The sequence below is a fragment of the Protopterus annectens genome, chromosome 2.part0, assembly GCF_019279795.1.
Source record: "Protopterus annectens isolate FY-2018-M chromosome 2.part0, PAN1.0, whole genome shotgun sequence".
NCBI classification, from domain to species: Eukaryota; Metazoa; Chordata; order Ceratodontiformes; family Protopteridae; genus Protopterus; species Protopterus annectens.
In genome coordinates this window covers 1,428,066,267-1,428,086,750 of record NC_056728.1, presented here as the reverse complement: position 1 = coordinate 1,428,086,750, position 20,484 = coordinate 1,428,066,267, and the positions used below count along the sequence as shown (strand labels likewise).

Below are 20,484 nucleotides of genomic sequence, written 5' to 3'. Positions count from 1 at the left end.
AGCTTCACTGGATCTCAAGGATACTTGTCTGCATATTCCTTTTCACCATCTCTTCAGGAAGTTCTTACATTTCTCAATGGGTTCTTGGCACTTTCAGTTCCCTTGCCTTTTGGTCTTTCCATGACTCCAAAGGTATTCGCAAAGTGTCTAGCTCCAGCCATTGCTTTCCAAAGATTGAAAGGTTTTCATGTTTACCCTTACCTGGACGACCTGCTTTTTTGGACAACTCTCCAGGTCTTCTGCTTTAACACCTGAATCTAGCTATTCCTTTTCTGCAAGACTTTGGGTTCACAATCAGTCTTCTCTATCACCCAGTCAGGATCCCATTTTTTTTGGGGTGCAGGTTTAGGACAGATTTAATGATGGTATTTCTTCCTTCAGAGAAAGCTCTTTCTCTCATAGCTTTCACGGAATCACTTCTAACTCTTTCCTCCATCACTGCCTGAGACTACTTGGGTTCATGGCCTCTACAGTTCTCATGTTGCCTTTTGCAAAACTTCACGTGAGAAAGTTCCAGTGGTTTCTGAAAACAGTCTGGTCTCAGCATGCTCTTCCATTGGAGACTGCCATTCCCATTCTTCCCTGTTTGAAAACAGAACTAGGTTGGTGGATGCAGCAACTCAGTCTGAATCCTAGATTACGTCTTCAGCTGCCTCAACCAGTACAGGAACTTTTTACAGATGCCTCAGACTTAAGATGGGGAGCAGCCTTTGCTTTCAAAAAGATTCAGGGCCTTTGAGCCCCCTTTCAGAGGAAAGAACATATCAATAGGGAAATGAGGGCACTGCTTCTAGCCTTTTACCCTGTGTTTCTTCCAGGTTCTTCTCAAGCTCCTTGCAGACAACACTACAGTTCTTTGGTACATAAACAAGCAGGGGAGCACAAAATCTTATCTTCTTTGTCACTTAGACATCAAGCCATGGGAGTTGGCTATTCAGTACAAAGTCTTACTGCATGCAGTGTACCTTCCTTCGGCTCAGAACTTGGTGTCAGATGCATTAAGCAGTTCCACCAATCCCACGAGTGTATGCTTCACATGGATGTGTTTCTTAGACCTAGTTCACTGCTGGGGTATGCCAGAGATGGATCTGTTTGCCTCCCCTCAAAACAGACAATTTCCTCTTTTCTGTGCCAGGGGCCCTCACCCTCTGGTGTGGAAGTTGGATGCCATATCATTCTCATGGAAGGGGATGTTTCTTTATGCATTCCCCCCATCCCTTTGATTCAGATAGTCCTGCTGAAAATTCAACAGGACAAACCAAAAATCTTGTTTGTGACTGCCTTTTGGCTAAGACAGCATTGGTTCCCTCTTCTTCTGTGTCTAGCCAAGGGCCTTCACTACAAATTACCTCACCAGATGGACCTATTCACTCAGGAAATGGGGTCTCTAATTCACCCACATCTGTTAACTCTTCAGCTGACCTTATGTGTGGTCAACTTTTGATTCCTTTTAGGCACCTTTTTTCTAAGGACATGTTTTGGGTTTTGCAAGAGGCCAGGAAACCCAATACTAGGAAGTCTTATATTTCAAAGTGGACAAGATTTTCTGTCTGGTGCCAAAAAAGAAAAAATAACCCCCTTTTGGCAGACATTTCTTTGGTGTTATCTTACCTGTGTGAATTGCTTAACAGTGGTCTTTCTTACTCTTATATTAAGGTCCACTGTTCTGCCTTATCTGCTTGCCTGCCGTTTTCTCCTCCATTGTCTTCCAGGCTGGAGGTTAAGCTTTTCTTGAAAGGTGTCCTACACATGAATCCTCCCAGGAAACCAATTCCTCCTCCTAGGGAATCTTAATTTTGTCCTGGAAAAGTTGACTCGGGTCCCTTTTGCTTCTTTAAATTTTTGTACTTTGAAAACAGTACTTCTGCCAGGAGGGTTTCTGAGATTCAGGCATTAATGGCTTCACCACTATTTCTAGTTTTCCATAAAGACACAGTTTCTTTGGGAACTAATCCATCCTTTATGTCTAAAGTGGTCAATGATCTTTCCTTAACTCAAGCTATTCAATTGCCTACCTTTTTTCCCATCTCCACAATCTCCTAGTGAAAGAATTTTGCATTCCCTAGATGTGCATTGATAGCTGAGGTTCTAGCCTGACAAAAGTAAGACCATCAGGAAATCGATTGACTGTGTCTTTCCATCCCAGGGCTCTGGGTTTGCCTGTTCTAAGAAAACTGTCTCTTCATGGATTTGTAAGACAATTGTGTTTTCCTATCATTTTAATGGGAAATCCCTATCCTCTTCTGTTGAAGCCCATTCCACTAGATTTGTTGCATCCTCAGGGTTTTTATTCAAGGTTGGATATTTAATCCATTTTTGAAAGCTGCCACTTGGTCTTCTGTTCATACCTTTACAAAGCATTACATGTTGGATAATATCTCTAGGGTCAGAGCAGTCCTGCATGTATTCCTGGAAAATGTTTCTGCTTGATCTCTCTTTGTTCATTCCTCCTCCCTGGGTTCCCTTTCAGCTTTGGCACTCCTCCCATATGTAAAGAATACAGCAACATTGAATAGAAGGACACAGAATAGTTGTGTAAAATCTTACCATAACCATAGATGTCCTTCTCTTTTATGTTGCAGTATTCTGTCCCACCTGCCTTCCCCCTACGTCTTACCCATTCTTTGGATGACTGTCTCCTTGGTCTCCCTGTGGAGTTTTTCTCATGGGGCTACTTCATTCTGAGAAGTGTACATCCCTTTTATGGCTGATGCTCTAGGAGCCTATGTGCAACGTCCCATGTACAGGCAGTAGCTTGAAGCTTTTGTATACAAAAACGGACATCGGGTCCAATAGTGGAATACTACCCATATGTAAAAAATACTGCAACACAGAAGAGAAGGATATCTATGGTTATGGTAAGATTTTACACAACTATTCTTTATCTCACCAGTCCAGTCATTAATATATGTTAACAACAGTTCTCCAAGTTGTGTCAATTGCACAAGTGCAATCATCGCAAGTAACCTCCGAGAGATGGAAGTTTTCAGGTTCCCCATCCATGGAAGGGGCTAAACCTCTAATGACACAGATCTGTCATTTAGAGGAGGGTTTGTCAGGTTAAAAATGTAGGATATATCATGAGTAAATGGATGTTCTAGGCCCAGACTCCCTGAGATAGAGCAATCATGAAGGGGGTCAGGGTTATCCTGCACATAAGATGTTTGATGACCTGTGATGTGGAGCTATGGATCATGTGCACTGGGACCAGTATTTTCAGGCAAGGTGAAGACATGGTGAAGGAGTTATGAATTTAGAATGGTCGTGATAGGATGCCAATATATGTCTTACAAGATGTATTATGAATCTGGTTATTTTATGGAGGTTTTTTTCTTTTTGGAGGGGGGGGGGCATTCATAGGTACTTGCTAGGCTTTTGATCTTTGAGGATCTTAAGAAAGCCTATCCTTACAATCCAGTGGTAGTTTGTAGCCCTTATATTTACATGTGAACAACTTAGTGGTGGTTCAAGCCAGTATATAGTGGGACATTTGCATGACTCCCCTATCCATGAGGAACAGAAGTGCTTAACCAGGGGTGAATTTGTGGTTACCAATACATTCATTTGGCTTACATTTGAATAGAGTAAGATAGGTTTTTCTTTTTCTTTTTTTTTTTTTTTTTTGGAGTGGAAGACTGTGGTATTGTCTGTGATATATACCTCTCTCCATCACATTCTATTTATTTTGCAAAGCAGATGAGCTCCTTTAAGAGGGTATTTATGATGCCATTGGACTTAGAAAAGTATAATAGGTCTGTCAGACTCTGGTCTGGTGAGGCTGTACATGTGAGGCAGAGGTTGCCTGTCATTATCCTGTGAGATATTGAGAGAAGGGGCAAGGCTGTGAGATGGTCTGCATACTTTTTATAACTTAGAGCCTTGATTTATTTATTTATTTTTTTGTAGTGAGAGTGTTGTGGTTGTCCATTTATGACAAGTGCTTGGACGTATACATATACTCTGTGTTATGCCTAATGATCACCAAGCACTGTTGAACAGTTATATCCATTGACCTGGGTGCAAGATATAATCTATGCATTGAAACAAGACTTTCTTACAAGAGTAGATACATGTGATCAAAGGACAATTCATTGTCAACATAGGTTCTAGAATCCCTAACTATGGGATCAGTTTTCGCTGGTATGTTGTCAGTGTGACTGTTAAAAAGGGAGTCATGCTTGCTGAAGGATATGATTGGCATTTAGTTTTTTCCCCTGGCTTTGACACCAGCTATTTGTTTGGGACATGCACTGTTGGAGGACTTTGGTGTCCTCTGTGAATTTTATGATTAACTGCCTCCATTTCATGTAAATCTTTCCATGGCAAGTGTGTAAAGAGTTCTGATTTGTTCCCCCTTTTTACTTTACCCTGTTTTTTTCTCTTAATACATTTATGTATATATTTTAGGAACCGATATTTGTGCTCCCAGTGTTTATTCCACATTGAGTAATTTGTAAAACTTGTTTGCAGATTTCCACTTGTTTTCCTTTCAATTTTCTTAGTTTATCTTGTAAGATTTGAAGGTAGACCAAGATTTTCATTTTGTAGGGTAAACTAATGCTTTATTTTTTTGTTTTGTTACGTGAAGCAATGTTTCTTTAATATTTACGCTTATTCCAAAGTGGCAAGTCCATATGTATGTTTAAGTAAAAGTTGTTAAAAAAGTAATGTTGTTCTGAAGTGGCAGGTTTGGTGTTGTGTTTTAATAAAAGTTGTCAGTATGTATTAACATAGCTATTAACACTGAGCCACTGCTTTCTGAACTCGGGCAGATGTTCCAAATCTCTGGCTTCAGCTCTTAAAAAAATAAATAAATAAAAATGAATAAAGGAAAATAAAATTAAAGAACGTTGTTTTTTTCTGTATTTTATCTGTTCTAGTGAGAGAGCCGACGGTCCCCAAAAAGGCAGATTATCCAAAGGACAGTGGAAACAGAGAACATATAAACCAAACCAGTAACTCCAGAATACCACTACCCTTTGTAACTTCTGCAGAGAATGCATTCATAAGAGGAAATATGCATGGTAGCGGTGGCAAAGGACCAGGTAATGTGGTAACTGCCTTTAACCTTTTTTTTCGTAAACATATGCTTCCCAAGATTAGTCTTGTGACAGTCTGCTTCACACATGTGGAATGGTTTATTTATTTACTTAGGCTCATAACATAAATTGTTTTTACTGAAATTGAAGTCTTTTAAATAAATGTATTAAAAAGCACTCTATTAATAGGCATAGTGTAAACTTCTTCACTTCATTGTGGCTTTAGATTGGTGTTAGACTTGTGAAATACTTCTCGGAACCATAAGAAATATAAGGGTGATGATCACCCTCAGTCTCTACCAACCTGTTTAAGGAGAGCAAGACCTGTACATCCCAGAGTGTACTTTAGGGTACTCATGCAGTTGTCAAAGCTATTGTTTAAAAACAGACTGGGAATCACACTGTTTGACATGCTATTTCAGGGGAGGCAGTGGGTGATTAGTTTTGTTTGTTCCCTGAAGTAGATTCAAATTTATTGTTCAAATGTTGACTGTACTGACACATCAAGAAGAAAGGGGTCTTGGATAATGAGATCCCATGAAGACATGGAAAGAAAAGGCATAGTTCTCCCCTCAAGAGTCAGTATGACACTGAGTTCATCAGAGTGACTGCATCCTTTCTTGATGAGTAAGATTGTTGAGGTATGAGATTCTTTTTGCTAGGAACCTTTGCAGACTTTTGACGTTTTTTTTTAGGTGCCTGGTGAGATGCATGCCAAGGGATGCCTTATATTCCGTAATATGTCTTAAATGGACAGAGTAAAGGAAATAAGTAATTTCTCTGGATTGGGAAGAGATGCCGTTCACTACATGGTGACCATAGGAGAGGGAGATGGCTACCCAGGTATCTGATGACAGACTTATTGGAGAGTGGGGTGTCATAGATGCAGTAGGTGATAGCAGTTTGTTTACCAAAAGAGATGATACTAAATTTCTTAAGATTTAGTTTGAGCCCTTTTTCTGTGCACCATATGTTAATGCCTGATAGTTCACTTGAAAGGGAGTTTGTATCTTGCTGATCTGACAACTATACCCAATTTGCAGTCATCAGCTAATTTGGTCGGACAGAGATCTTTGTTATCAGTTTTGAGAGCAGAGAAATAAATGCAAATGTCAGTTCCTGGGGAACGCCACTGGTCACCTTTTCCTTAACTGAACAGGCATCACCAACCCTAACATGTGCTGTCCTTGAGCCAGTTTGCAGTCTCTTCTTAGCGCATATGGAATCTATGTTTAAGGAGGGTGTGCTAGTTTACAGTCCCATCATGTGGTATGGTATCATATGTTTTTGCTAGATTCAGTTAGGCAGTGTGAACAGTGTGTGACCATTGTACACGGCTTGTATGACCTTTTCAAAGACACCCTAGACACTGAGGGTGCATGGACCTCCTTTAATAAATATGAACTTTTGCAGATTTAGCCTAATTACATTCTTAATATCATGGTTTATGAGGTCAGTGATATGTTCCATGGCTTTGCAGACAAGACTAGTAAGGCTAATTGATCTATAGTTGCTTGGGTCAGTGGTGGTGCCACTATTGTGAAGAGGCATGACCACCACAGTATGCTGTTGATCGGGAACTTAGTCTGTGGTAAAGCCTATGTTGGACATCTTAAAGCAGAGCTCAGCTCGGGTCTGCTTGATACTGTTTGTAAGACAACCCGGAATGTTGTCAGGACCCACTGAAGAAGTATTTTTGGTCTTGGATAGCACTTTAAGGATATGATCCTTGGAGATGGTGGTGGTGGCGGGAATTCTGATATGTTTGGGCTAGGGATGATAGTTTCAGGTAAAACAATTTACAGCAAATGTGTAGCCAGTATGTTGGCAAGGTTGTTATTATGGAGGTGCTATTCTAGATCAGTTCTGAGTGGTGATATAAATGATTCCATAGTTTTCTAGCATAACCGAAGAAGGACTTTATCCTTGGGAGGCCTTGCTGGTTTTAATAGTTACCTTCAGTTTCTTGGTAAAGCAGTTTGTATTTTCAGTGTCATTCATGTAATGAAAATGGATTTTGCATCAGCGGATCACATATTTAAAATATGAGTCTTTCATTCACACATTCATTCTGAGACACCTACATTATCTGTTTCAGGCTTATGGAAGAGCTGGATCCTTTCATGACATTCATTGCGCACAAGGTAGAGTTATTGGCAGGATACCATTTTGTCATAGGGAGGCACACACACTGCAGGCCTACATGAAACTTGGAAGATTCTCTATTCACTTCTGGTATTCCAAAGACGTGCCACAGCTGAACTGGTAATCCCAAGATTGCCTATAGTTATGCACGTCATGTGTGAATAAGTGTGCATGCATCATGTGACACACTGGCATCTTGTACAGGATTTGCTTTTCCACTTTGTGCCCAGTGAATGGCAAGATTGGATCCAGCTACTCCACAACCCCAAACTAGACAAAGTGGGTGTTTGTGAATGAATACGTGAAAGGATAAGAAATTAAACTGCCAATGCAAATGCATGATCACTGATAAGCGAGTCCATCATTGTCAACCAGGAGTTTTGAAACTGCAGGCTTTCAGTCAGTTTGGCATCTAAGGCTAGAGTCTAGGCTCCTTGCCCTTCCATTTTTCCTTTAATGCTATGCTAGTTAGCCATGTGTGCAGCTCTGTCTTGCTGCTTGAGAAGCTCATGTCCTTAAAAAAGCAGCCTCAGGCTATGTCATCTTACAGTTTATTTTTTTTGCATGAAAGTTAAGACTTTGATATTTCTTCCTTTTCTATCTCAGTTTGTAGTCCTGCTTTCCTGTTTTCCAATGTCCAAGCAGGACAGAGCACTATAATTTCACCTTTATGTACATTTTCCATGTCTTTCTCAGCCATGCCATCAGCCTCTATATTTACATTTTTAAAGTGCTTCATCACTACTCGTATAACTTTTCTTTCTCTGCATGTATTTCTTGGAATTGTTTTGCTTTTGGCTTTGTTAAAAATGAAACAAAAAAATTGAACACTATTCTTTCTTTCTTTGTTTAGCTGCTGGTTTATAGTTTTTTTTTTTTCTACCAGATCTTTGAACTGTTTACATGCTTTTCATTGCTGTTCATTTCTAATTTATTAGAGCTTACTGATTTCTTTGAATTTGTCCAGACTCGCCTATTATGACAGAGCTTTCAATGAAAGTGTAGATACAAATTTACCCCCTGCGATATATACATGTGTGGTTTGCCTTGGGAGCATTTCAACAAAAATGTGATATCAGTGACTCATTTAACCCACAAATTATAAGTCACAGGTCAGTCCCATTGGCCACAAAGGTTAATTTCCAAGTTTCATGACTCAGTGAAACATAGAGAGAGAGATACATAGCTCATGAGATGTACAGATATAAAAAGCAGAAACGTACAGGAGGTAGGACTAATGGTTTAGACTTAGAGATTTATCTGGCCGTTATCTGAAAGAAGACCAAAATAGTGGATTCACATACATGTACAGCTAGTGACTACTTTTGCTATCTCTAAGTTATCATTGATTGTTGAGTATTCCCCTTATAGTATAATCAAAAAATACAGAGCACCATCTGTATCTAAGTCTGAGAAATGAAGAATTCAGTACTCCAGACCATTATTTATCAGGTTTGCCAACTCATTCCAAAGAAACTCGGTCACGGTGGACATTGAATATTAGGAGACGATAGTCTTCTTTGAAGGTTCAGCAGAAAATGTTTGCCTCTTTCCCTTCTAGGTCCAAAGCAGGCAGAGGCATTCCCTCCTTACCACTATGTGCTTATCTTTCATTCATGTTCTTATCACTGGCCCCTGTTTTGCTGCTGATTGCAAAGGAGCTACTCATGAACCTTCACTTATCTTTGCTGACATTGAAATATATGTCATCATCAATTATAGTGGATATTTTGATAACAAGCTTTGGGGTTGATGCCTTTAAAGTTGATGATGCCACTGGCAAAGCTGGGGGATTTTTTGGCCATTCGGGATCAATCTCCGCTCTAATTTTTTTTTATGGGGTCATTGCTGATCTCTACTGGATTAGCCTTGGAGGCCTTAGCCTTTGTGATCTTGATGTTTGATCTGGGCTGACTGAGATAATCAGCCCCTTTGTTCAGAGTCAGATAGTTGGGGTTATGCTTATTGCTTTCTCTGTGGGGTAAGCTTCATCATTTATGAGCTTTGGCTTAAAGGAATTGGGTCTGTACTGTTAGCCCCAAGTGTGGTGTAGACATTGATCTTATCAATGATGTGAACAGTTCTGAATTTCCTGCTTTCAATGCTTATCTCTGCATTGACCTCATCCTCACCCAGGAAACTTCTGTCTGTTCATTTGCCCAGTTATCCCTCTTGACATCAGGACAACAGGGTACAAAATGCCACTGCAGGATCAGCCACGTATGTGTAGATCAGTCTGCACTTCATCCTCATTCTCAGGTCAGTCCTTTGTGAGGTTAGGTAAGGAGCACAGACAGAATATGTAGCACCACCTGACTTTCTTATTGGAGTCTGCACCCACGATACTAGCTATGATGATATAATTGAATGTTCATCATTATGCTCACTACTGCAGTAGTCTTAGTTATATATGGGTTATATCCTGCATAAGATGTAACATTCACCCACTTTCCAGAGCTAAAGGTTACCTTCCACATACTCAAACTGTTAGTCATCTTGAGCCGAACTGACTAAAAGTGAAGTTTGGGTGCCAGGCCCTTCAGAGTTTTCCTGCTGCCAGGAACAGAGCTCCTCTGCTGGCTTTTGAAGATCGATAGTCTACTGATGCAGTTCCACTGCTGAACAGATAAGTTCCCTTTGGGGGAAAACAAACTCCCACATTTATTTTTTATTTACTTTTGAATGCTAGCTTTTTCTTAAAATCAAGTACTTTTAAGCTAAGAAAAAGTGTTTTTGTTGACTGTCTTGTGACTTTCATGTATTTTAAGAGAGAGCACACTTTTACTGTTATCCTTAAAAAAGTTTTTAAAACAACTTTTTCTGTAACTGTTTATTTTAACATTTGGGGTTGGGAAAAAAGCTTTAAAGTGCTTTTTACAGTGAGTTTTCTGGGAAAAGGTTACTTTTTTGCTACTTTCCTGTTTTACTAGCTATTGCTGCCAAGCACCATTTTCGAAATGACCATGGAATCAAGTGCCAGTCCCTCGGTAAGACCTTCTTCTAGCCACAAAAAGAAAAAAAAATATTGAGCGGCCTTTGCCAACACAGCAGGCTGGTAATTTGCCTCAGCCACAGGTGAATGACCCTGCTGTGGTCACAGACCACTCATCTTTTCCTTCAGATCCCACTGGTGTAGTACATATAGCCACTGTGGACTGGAGGTTAGCCATGTCCTCTGTGGCTGATGTCATCCCCTCAGTGGTCAAGGAAAAGCTGCTCTTATTGGTCATGGGAAGGGCAGGGAATATGCTGAAGCTTAGAATGCTGTGCCCATCATTGGGGAAGTTCTTCACAATACTGGGTCTTTCTGATAGAAACCTGTATCTTCTCCTGTGTCAGTTTCATTGGGCAGGAGTAATTTATTGGGTTTGGCTCAGGGTCTCATGCAGGTTCTTAACCTTTTTATAAGGTAGTTTCTGGTGAAAAGAAAAAAGGGTTTCCTCTTTCCCTGAAGAGGTTCAGGAAATATAATCTGTAGGGGATTGTGAAGGGATAGATGCAGTGTTGTCTCCTCAGGTTTCTGATTCAGATTCTGAGGAGAGTGTGGTATCTGACCCTCCCAGTGAGGGATTCTCTTTCTGTGAGACAGTTTCTAGTATGAACCATTGTTTTCAGTGGGAGAATACTGAAGTCTGTCAATACCTAAGAAAATATTATGACTTGTTACTACTGGAATTTCCAGAACCTTTTCCTATTTATCCAGTTCTGTCAGCCTTGGAGGATGTTTTGGGCACAGGTTACATTCTCCCTGCCTGCCACCCCTAAGAAAGCAAACTGATTGTATAAAATTCTTCACTACTACAACTTTTCATAAACCAATCCCAGAGCTTAAACAGAAGTCGTAGCTTTAGTAAATCCTGCTGCTAATTCTAATCTTTCTATTTCTAATAAGGATGGGAATGTATTTGATACATTTGGGGGAAAAGTATATGCTTTTGCAAGTTTGATTTTTAGAAATGTGAACTGTTAGGCTAATATGTTGAAGATTGTCTTGATTAATTGTGAAATTATGAAGACTGTTTTCACATCAGTTTCCTCTTGTCAGGGAAAGTCTGCATTGTGTGGTTTCATTTCTTGTAGTTCTCAAGTCACTACTTTTTATTGTGTTTATAATTATAGAGAAAATAGTTTCATGGCTGTGGCTACTGGTCATGTTTAATGTGATTTGCCTGTATGTTTTCTCAGAACCTTCCAGCAGATGTAAACATAAAATTTAGAATTTTCCCTTAGACAAGAGATTTTTTTTTGTCCTTCTGCAGGGGTTATTAAAAAGTGTGATGAGAGAGGAAAGCGGATTCAGGGATTCCCTCAGATTTTCAGCCTCCATTCTACAAGTTTTTCAAAAGATTCTCTGTGTCCTCATTTAACTTTAGCAAAATAAGGAAACAGATTAAACCATTTCAGCAGAATGCTGGTAAGCAGATTTTTAAAAAGCAGTGGCAACCAGATTCCAGAAAGAAAGCAGGAAAACACCAGAACAAAGGACAAGTCAGATACGTTAGAATCTATACAGGGATGTTGTACACACACACAGACACACACACACACACACACACAGACACACACACACACACACACACACACAGACACACACACAGACACACACACACAGACACAGACACACACACAGACACACAGACAGACACACACAGACACACACACACACACACACACACACACACACACACACACACACACACACACACACACACACACAGACACACACAGACACACACACACACACACACAGACAGACAGACAGACACACACACACACTTAATCCTTCCACAGAGTGTGAATCTTCATTTATCTCTCTCTTCTTCATTTCTCTCTCGTGCACAATGGATTGTTTCAGACAAAGTAGGTCCTAAATGTGATCTGCCTAGGCTACAGATGGCAGTGAGCTTCCTTCCTTCCAGAGGATTCCTCCTCATCCACCAGACCAGACTTCTCTTTCCTCCTGTTTTATGTCATATGCTGTCTCTGGAAAATAGAAATTATTCCTCCCCAGAGTTAGGGAAAGGATTTTACTCAAGAATGTTTTTACGTAGTGCAAAAGAAAGAAAAGTCTTCGAGGCCATTTCTGGATCTCTCACTTCTGAAACAGTTTGTGATAGTGCCCAAGTTCAAAATGTTTTCACGTCACAACCCATTACCCATCACTCCACATTTGAGTTTTCTAGTAACCTTAGGTATAAAAGTTTCACATCATCACATTCGTATTTATCTAGATTTCACATTATCCGTTCGCTGCCTTACCTTTTAGGCTATCCTGTGCTCCAGGAGTGCTCACAGATTGCCTTGATCCTGTGATAAGACCATTGCAGGCTGCAGGGTGTCTGCATTTTTCCATATTTAGACAACTTGCTTATCTTTGCTGAGTCGTTTTCAAAGTGTCAGGAATCTCTCTTGAGTTAGCTATCTCCTGCACCCAAACTAGGATTCTAATTGAGCATCAAAAATCTTTTCTGACTCTGTCTCTCACAATTGTATTTCTGGGATGCCTGCCAGACACTTCACTACAAAGAGCTTTTCTTCACAGGAAAAAATAAATCTATATGTAAATCTGCCCCAGAGGTTTTTCACTTGGACTTCTGTTTCATTGAGGGAATACTTCTGGATTCTGAGTTTCGTATCTTCCACGATTCTCATGATACATAGTTCTTATAAGACTCCACATAAGAAAGATATAATGGTATTTGAAATCTGTTTGGTCCCAGTATCAATGCCTTTTGTCTTTCAAAATTTCATTTCTGGGATTTGAAAAAAGGGAAATCAGATGGTGGTGACATAAAATTTCTCAGAATCTAGGTCTCCCATTCTCCCCTTCTCCTTCTCCTAAGAATTCACTCACAGCACACTCGAACTTTGCTTGAGGAGCAGTGCCAAGTGGCATAAAGTACATGGTCTTTGGAACAAAAAAGATAGACCAAAACAATAAAACAGATGCTAGCTCTGCTAATTGCTGTCAACACTTTGAATCACCTGTGCCTCACTGGGACTTCTTCAAGGGTTTACAAGACAATACCATAATGATGTGGTACATAAGCAAGAGAGAACAATATCTTACCTTCTATGCAGACTAGCCATACCAGGATGGAATATAGTTTTACACCACAATTTCACTGTTCAGGTTTCTTTTCTGTCTGAGCTAATTTGTGTGGCAGACAAGCTGAGCAGGACCAGGGCGGACCCTCAAGAATGGAAACTGAATGAGGGGTTCTTCCAAGATTTGATCTATCTGTGGGGAATTGCTCCTTTTTGCCTCATCTCTGAGAAATCAATTGTCAAAATGCTATTCCATGACCCTATGCAAGAAGACCTGGAAAACAGATGTCCATTCCTTGGATATGAGTGTTCTTGTATGCTTTTCCACCCTTTCTGCACTTTTCTGGCAGAGTGCGAGCCATGTGTGCATCCCCCAGCTGCTCCTGGTAAATAAAACCACAACAGCAATTTGGTCATCAGCAAGTTTTTAGTTGATGGTACTGAGCAAGTATATTTGAATTACGGAGTGGTTCTTCCACAACCATTTACAAGTTTTTAATTAATGGTATTTGCAGTTCATTTTATTCTTTGTTCTTCCATGACCGTTTACAAGCACCATGGTTGTGTGTGTGTGTGTAATATTCCCCAGTTACATATTCCTGGTGGCTAGAGTTACTCAGGCTCAAACCTTATACCTTGGGTACAGGTAGCAAGAGCCTGAATTCCCTACCCACCAGCACTTGTGAAAACTCTCCAGATTTTTGCCTCATATTTTTGTTCTGTTTCTCATAAAATCTGTGGTTTTCAGTGAGGATTGAATTCACTAAATAATGACAGGCATTTGAATTTCAGACTTCATATTGTTCAGAAAATACATGGTAACACAAAATCTTTTATTCTAGCAATTTTCTAAGTTTATAAGATCAGTATTTGAAATGTGTCCCAATGTTTGGGGCTGTATTCCCCCATTATTGGCTTTGTCGAGTTTTTTTGTGCTAAGAGGTTGAGAGCTATAGTGAGAACTGAATTCAGAATATGTTTGGGGGCTGTATTCCCCCATTATTTGCTTTGTCCAGGTGTTTTGTGCTAAGAGGTTGAGAGCTATGGTGAGAACTGAATTCACTAAATGATAGCCATCTACGTTTCATTCTTCTTATCTTTCAGGAAATGCATGATGGTAATGCAACATTTTATTCTAGCAACTTTCCAAGATTATACAAGCAATGTTTAAAATATGTCCCTGGTTTTTGGGCTTTTGTCCCCCCAATAAATTTTGGCTTTTTCCAGATTTCTTGTGCTGCAAAGTTCAGAGATACAGTTGAGTGTTGCGTGGATTTTACAAGGAGCTGAGAGCTTCAGGGGGAGAGAAGTTTAGTGCTGCATATGCCAATGCTGCTTGCATTGTTAGTAGCGTAACAGGTAGAATATTAGCTTTTGATGCAGAAGGCTGTGGGTTCTACTCCCACAGTATGTAGATACATTGCTGATACTGTACTGTGTTGTACTTTTAAAGCGGGTGGATGCTGCAGTCCTGAGAATGTCCTCTTTGACAGTGATAACTAGTAACTATGAGCTTGTTATCCGTTTGCCATCCATTCCCTATTGCAATATTACTAGCTTATCATTTTTTTTTTTTAATGTAACATAGGCAGGCTTGTTATCCGTTTGCCATCCATTCCCTATTGCAATATTACTAGCTTATCATTTTTTTTTTTTAATGTAACATAGGCAATTTATTTGTAGATGAAACAATGAAATATAAAGTTGTTTTCTAGCAGCAACCTCTTCATTAGTTACAGATTTCTTTAATGTGGAATTATTTAGATGACTTTTACTTTTGCAGAGATTGTGCATATTTACTGATACTGGTGGATTGTAGAAGTTTGAGTAGACTTATGATGAAAATGTTCTGAATTGGGCAGTTTTGTTATTATTGGCTCATGCATTTTGTTTAATTGTTTACTGGAAAAATATTCAAAATAATAAATTTAAAATGCCCTCTAAGAACTGTACTGTATTATACAAAAAATATAATTTAATACAATCAGAAAGGTGTATCAAAGAACACATGTATGTTTTGTGTGCAAGGGGCCTATGATTTGAAAACAACCCAAAGGTAATCTTTGTCTGCCACTGGCCAGATGCATTTTCATTGAATGTGGGTTTCAATGCTGTTTCAATGAATGAGTTTCAAGGGCAGTGAAGTTTTAATGCTGCGTTTATATTCATTGTGAGATTGCATTGCTTTGTTTAGCAGGTGTCTATTAGCGTTTGTGCTGTAAAATGTAAAATAAAACTTTTAAATCTAAATCATTGTAGATGTAAAGCAGTATGCACATTACACTGTTTATGGTAAATGGGGAAAAATAGCCAAGTAATGGAACATTGGAATGGCTGCAGGGGAGGGCTGTGTATGGGGAGGCCCCATTCGATCATGATTTTGTGAGGGGGAAGGGGGGCAAACTCAAAAACAGCCTCAGACAGCACAAACTGGATCTACGCCACTGATCAGTAGGCCATGGAGAATAACTTTTGGAGGTCCTAGCAAACTATAATATTCTTTTGCTGAGATTAGAGTATTATCTACCATTATATGCCCTACTTTTAACATAAAACCCACATACTGCAAGTCACCAAAGGCAAAATCCTAAGGTTCATCATCTTCTCCTTTCCCAGTGAACATTATTGCTACACATTTAAAAAAAATGGTTACCATTTACTACAGTGTCTGGGCCTTGGGGCCATATTTTGGTTGTCTGTTCATAGGTGTGTACTAGGCTAATGGACCTGGAGCCTTTACAAGCCTAGCCCGTAGGACTACCCTGGCATCATGCTACCCAGCCTTAGTTCCCAGTGCCTCTGTCAAATAGAGCCACTGGAGTGATCCCCGGGGTGAATTTTCTATTTCCCATCCACTCATCAAGATTTCTCTTGAAGACAGACAGTGAGGCACTCGCTTGACATGTATGGGACGTCTATTCCATAGCAGGGGCTGTCTCTGGGTTATGAACCTGTTCCTCCAGCTTGTTCTGTTGATTGTGGTAATGAGGTTGAGGTCTCTAGAGCATGTAATGTGGATGGATTGGGATTTCTTTAGGTGTAGCATTTCTTACAGAGCTGGGTCAGACATGGCTTTGTAAGTCGAGCAGAGATCGCTTCTAAGTAGGCGATATGAGACAGAGAATAGTTGGAGTTTTTTGAGTCTGTCCATATAGGACAAGTGTTTAAGGCCTAAGATCCTCTTTGTGAGATATTTTTGTGGCCTCTCCAGTTCTTGTAGGTGTCTAGTGAGGTACATGCCAAATAGGGCATTGTACTCAATGATTGGCTTAATGAGGGAAGAGTAGAGGGTGACAATGACCTATTTCTTTCTGGATGCAAAACCCATAGTAATGAGATATGCCACATAAAGGACTTTCTGACCACAGTGGCAATGTGGTGGTTAAAAGAGAGGTTGCTGTCAACCTGTGTTCCCAGATCTCTTATGACGCCTTCTGTGTTCAGTGGACTACCATCAATGTGGTAATTCATAGGAACCGGGTTTTTCCCAAAGGGGATGACACATTTTTTGGCATTGAGCTTAAGGCCATGGTTCTGACACCAGTCATTGGTCTCAGTTAGGTCTTTCTGTAGGATGTCAGCATCACTTGGGGAGTTAATTATGGCTCCCAACTTGCAATCGTCTGCAAACATTGTCAGCCAGAGTCCCTTTGTGTTGGCCTGGACTTCAGAGAAGTAGAAAACAGGAGAGGACCCAGGATCAAACCCTGTGGGACTCAACTCGTGACTGGACAACAATCAGACTTTGTGTCACATTTTGTGAGCCAGTTTGAAACCCACCTAGTGATATAGGGGTTGATGCCTAGCTTAGTGAATTTTTCTATGATTCCTGAGTGGGGAATGGTATCAAAGGCCTTGGCTAGATCAAGGTAGGTTGTATAAACCACCTTGCTTTCATCCACAGCTCTGGTGACTGACTCAAAGAAGTCAACCAGGTTGAGCAGGCATGATCTACCCTTCACAAAACCAAACTGTGTGGGATCCAGAGTTTGGAGGTTCCCTATATCCTTGTTTATTGGGTCCATGATGATGCCTTCTATAGATTTGCATATCAGACTTGTCAGGATAATTGGGTGATAGTTCCCAGGGTCTGTAGTTGCTCCTTCTTTATGGAGAGGGTTGACTGTAGCAGTGTGCTGTTCGGTAGGGACAAAGCCTGAGGTGAGGCTGTGATTGAACAGGGCACACAGGTGAGGTGCCAGTTCACTCTGTAGTTCATGTAGAACACAGCCAGGGATATTGTCAGGTCCCATAGAAGCTGTATTCTTGGCCTTGGACAGTGCTGTTTTAACCTGTGCAGCGGTAATACTGGGTGTCTGACAATCTACTGATATTGTGATTAGTCCTTTGGTGAGGGGAGAGAGGGGTAAAGTTGGCACTGAATCTGTCGGCCAGTATATTGGCAATATCTATTGGCTCGGTATAGGATGTGCCATTGTGCAACAACTCCAAGCAAATCTGGGTATTGCCGTGGAGATTCTTTACATAACTATAGGAGGCCTTGCGGTTGTCTTTACTATCTGTTGCAATTCTGTTTTCATAACTAGCTTTAGAGGATTTGATCAGGAATCTCAATTTTTTGTTGAGGCGGATAAGGGAGTTTTTTCAGTCTTAGGACTTCACCTTATTTCTCATCAGTTTCCTCCTTCTGTTGTAGAGTTTGTTTATGGCAGGGGACCACCAGATTGGCTTCCTTTTTTTGGAGGAGAGCATCTTGGTTGGTTCTGTTGGGTATGACGAGATCCATGCATTTGTGTACGTGTTCGTTTAGGACATTAGTGTATGATTTGGTGGTCATGCAGCTGTTCTGCAATTGTATGGGTGCCGTGAAGTTAGCCACCTCTGTTTTTAGGAGCCCAAAGTTAGCTTTGGAGACATTTTTCATGGTGGTTACCTTTGGGGTGGGGGGGTAGAATGTGGATTTCCAAGGTTATTAGTTTGTGGTCGGCTCTAACCGGGGAGGAGTTGACTACTGGTACAGAGCAAAGGTCACCCATGTTAGTAATGACCAGGTCAAGGATGTTGCTACCTCTAGTGGGGATAAGAATGAGCTGGTCCAGGGTATTGGAATTAATGAATTCCAGGAAACGTTGGGCAAGTGTATTGTTACATGAGTAGTTTTCCCAGTTAATGGAGGGGTAGTTGAAGTCGCCCAGTATGAGATTGTTAGGTTGGACTCTAATATTCTCCAGAGTGCTTAGGAACATGGACTGTGAGTCTTGAGTCATGGTTGGGACCTATACCAGGCTACGACCTGAATCGCTGTCTTACCCAATGTTAGCTGCATCGAAAGTATCTCTGATGCGTCATGTTGGGCTACCAGTCTGGAGGTGTGTGCATCCTTTATGAATATGGAAACAGCACCGCCTTTTGGATCTTCGGTCCAAGTTTTGGGGCTGAAAGGTATGGAAAGAGTTATAGCCTGGTAGTGCAGGGGTACTATCTGCTTCCTTGAACCAGGTCTCTGTTACAGCACAAATGTCGATGTTCTCCCTTTTAAAGAGTGCTTTGAGCGAATGCATTTTGAGATTTAGACTTCTAGCATTGAGCAGCATGACCCTCAGATTGCATTTGTTTGTAGCTGTTACGGTGGTAATTTGATGTTTGGAACACCACCTAAAAAAGGCACAGTAGGGGTGGCAAGAGCCTTGGCCAGTACACGGAAGCCCAGGGGTGACAGATGCAGGCCATCTCTGACAAAGCATCTAGGTCTGTCATTCATGTCATCCCAAGAAGACAGATACTGCATCCCCTTGGAATGACACCAGAAATTTAGCGAATTGTTGAAATCAATATTTTCTGCTTGTAATGTGGTATAATTCTGGGTGATGGTAGGTGGCTGCTCAGGGCTAGGGTCATACCTGTCTGGGCTACATAATCCGAGAGCTCCTCCATGTCTCTTTTCATATAGTCCAGGTAGGTACGTCTCAGGTCATTCACACCCACATGTACAATGACAGTCATAATTGTACCTGTTGTTGAGGGACCTGAGTGCATGGATTATGTGGTGGATCTTGGTATCTGACAGGCAGCTGACTGTTGCTTTCTCTTTATTCAACCTAGTGAGTCACACTATCGAGTCACCTATGATGTGTGTTGGGCATGCTGTTTTGTCTTATGGGCTTTGGTTGAGTGGAACACTGTTTAGGAGAGTTATGTGTCTCATGATTAGTGTTGTGTTGTGGTGTGGTGTTCAAGTGCATTTCTGCCTTGGAGGTCTCTGCTGTTTGTGTAGATTTTTATTTAGAGCCTCAGCGAAGGTGGGTGTGTGGTTTGTGTTGTTATGTGAAGGGAGTGCTGGTATGTGTTCTGGAGGTCTGTGTGTTCCATGTGGTGCAAGTGTTGACCTTCTCCTCTTGACCAACTATTCCAGTCTTGGCTGCCGAGTGCATGGCTTCCAGTTTGGATATATAAGTGCACCTCTCGCAAGTCTGAGTATTGGGAGGTATGAGGAGAGGGTTGTCAGTGTACATGAGGCAGTTGCTACATTGACTCAGGATGCCCAAGCTCACCAGGTTAATAGGAGAAAGCACAGAGAACTGAACTTTAGACATGCCTGGAGGGGTGGGCATTAATAATAAGTACTGGAGCTGTTTCCTTGTAAAACGTTTAGTGCTGGTAGAACTGTTGATGCTACAATAATTGCTACAAGAAGTCTGGTAAAGTGCTAGACTAATAAGCTAATAAAAGTGCAGGAGAGCCGAGAACTAGCAGATCTATGGGAAAAATTGAAGAGCACAAGCTTAAGTCCTGGATACAGCAACTGTATCTAGACTACATTAGTTCCAGGAAAGGTAGGAAACAGTTTTTATTTTATTTATTTATTTTTTTTAGTAGAAAGTGAAGAGACAGAAGATAATGAGATAATTCAATATGCAGAAGCTAAAGGGGTGGGCCTTTGCTAAGTTCTCACTATTAACAGTAGAATGAGCTGATGTAATGTGACTGGGGGGGGCGGGTGTGCAGTATTGACTTTATACCAGAGGTGGGCAACTCAAAGCCACCAAGACAAAAAGACCACAAGAAGAACTGAAACAGTTGTGCAGATTACAGAGATATTAAATCAAAAGTGCAAAAAGTGCATACGATATGAGAATAAACTGTTATCTTTTCTCAATATCACAGCTGGCAGTAGGTCAGTCTCTCTGCAGCAGCCTGAGCAACAGGTATATCTGATTTAAAACACTGGCTATTTAAGGCACAGAACAGAAACCAGACCAATTATCTAAACAATAACAGATGCAGTAATACC

General features: G+C 40.7%; 1 protein-coding gene across 2 annotated transcripts in view; it reads left to right on the top strand.

Annotated features, from left to right (window-relative positions):
- The window catches only part of USP53 (ubiquitin specific peptidase 53), a 1,362,943-nt gene that overhangs the window by 815,544 nt on the left and 526,915 nt on the right, over positions 1-20,484 (top strand). For both annotated transcript variants that reach the window (XM_044061652.1, XM_044061653.1), the window contains exon 11: positions 4,881-5,045. In XM_044061652.1, coding sequence (XP_043917587.1) covers positions 4,881-5,045 — 165 coding nt within the window. The remainder of the gene's footprint in view (positions 1-4,880; positions 5,046-20,484) is intronic.